We start from the raw sequence: 758 nt of genomic DNA, 5'->3' as shown, positions 1-758 counted from the left end.
GTCACAGAGTTCGCTGGTGGTGAAGGTTTATTTTAGCACTGCACTGTGGAATGCTGTTGGGACAGCCACATGTTCCAACAAAGCAGGATTTCCTCCTCGGACCCTTGTTGATGTCAGAATTTTTCATTATGAATATTTTAACAGTTTTTGACCTTTTATTTACTGAGTCAAAATAGAAGTAGGTTTAAATGAGGTATTAACATTCAGAAAGTTCAGGCATGTTTCAGAGGTGGTTTGTTTATTTTTTGAATATCACAAAAATATAGCTTCTAGGACTTCTGGTCTTCTGGGAGACAGACAGTTTATGTTGTGCTAGAATGATTATTCTAGTACCCCCTTCCCTCTCAGAAATCTCCCAGCTTGCATAACAGATTGTATGAGCACCTGTGTGGTCCAATACCAGACACTTTTTTTGCTCATACATTATTTTCTTAAATACTTGTGCCTCAGGAAGTGATTTTAATCATGTAGGTCACCTATGGCATCTTTAAAATTTTAGTACAAAATATAATCCTATGGGAATATGGCAGTTTTTAAGAGTTATTGTGTTATTTGTGGAATATTATGTATATATTTTTGGAATGTTATATATTTTTAACATTAATTTCTATTGTCAGAATGAAGGTCTCCTATCGAGGACATTTTCTGCATAACATTTACCCCTGTGCCTTTATAGATTCTCCTGAATTTAGATCGACTCAGATGCACAAAGGTGAAAAATTCCAGGTATGTTTTCGCATGATTTTTAAGAAGATTGA

General features: G+C 35.0%; 1 protein-coding gene across 1 annotated transcript in view; it reads left to right on the top strand.

Moving 5' to 3' along the window:
• The window catches only part of BVES (blood vessel epicardial substance), a 28,531-nt gene that overhangs the window by 5,350 nt on the left and 22,423 nt on the right, over nt 1–758 (top strand). Inside the window, exon 4 of the mRNA XM_003781565.2 lies at nt 618–726. Within this exon, the coding sequence (XP_003781613.1) occupies nt 618–726 (109 nt within the window). The remainder of the gene's footprint in view (nt 1–617; nt 727–758) is intronic.

Source organism: Otolemur garnettii, unplaced genomic scaffold (assembly GCF_000181295.1).
Source record: "Otolemur garnettii isolate 467f Iridium unplaced genomic scaffold, OtoGar3 scaffold00002, whole genome shotgun sequence".
Lineage (NCBI taxonomy): Eukaryota > Metazoa > Chordata > Mammalia > Primates > Galagidae > Otolemur > Otolemur garnettii.
This window is presented reverse-complemented; position numbering and strand designations above follow the sequence as displayed.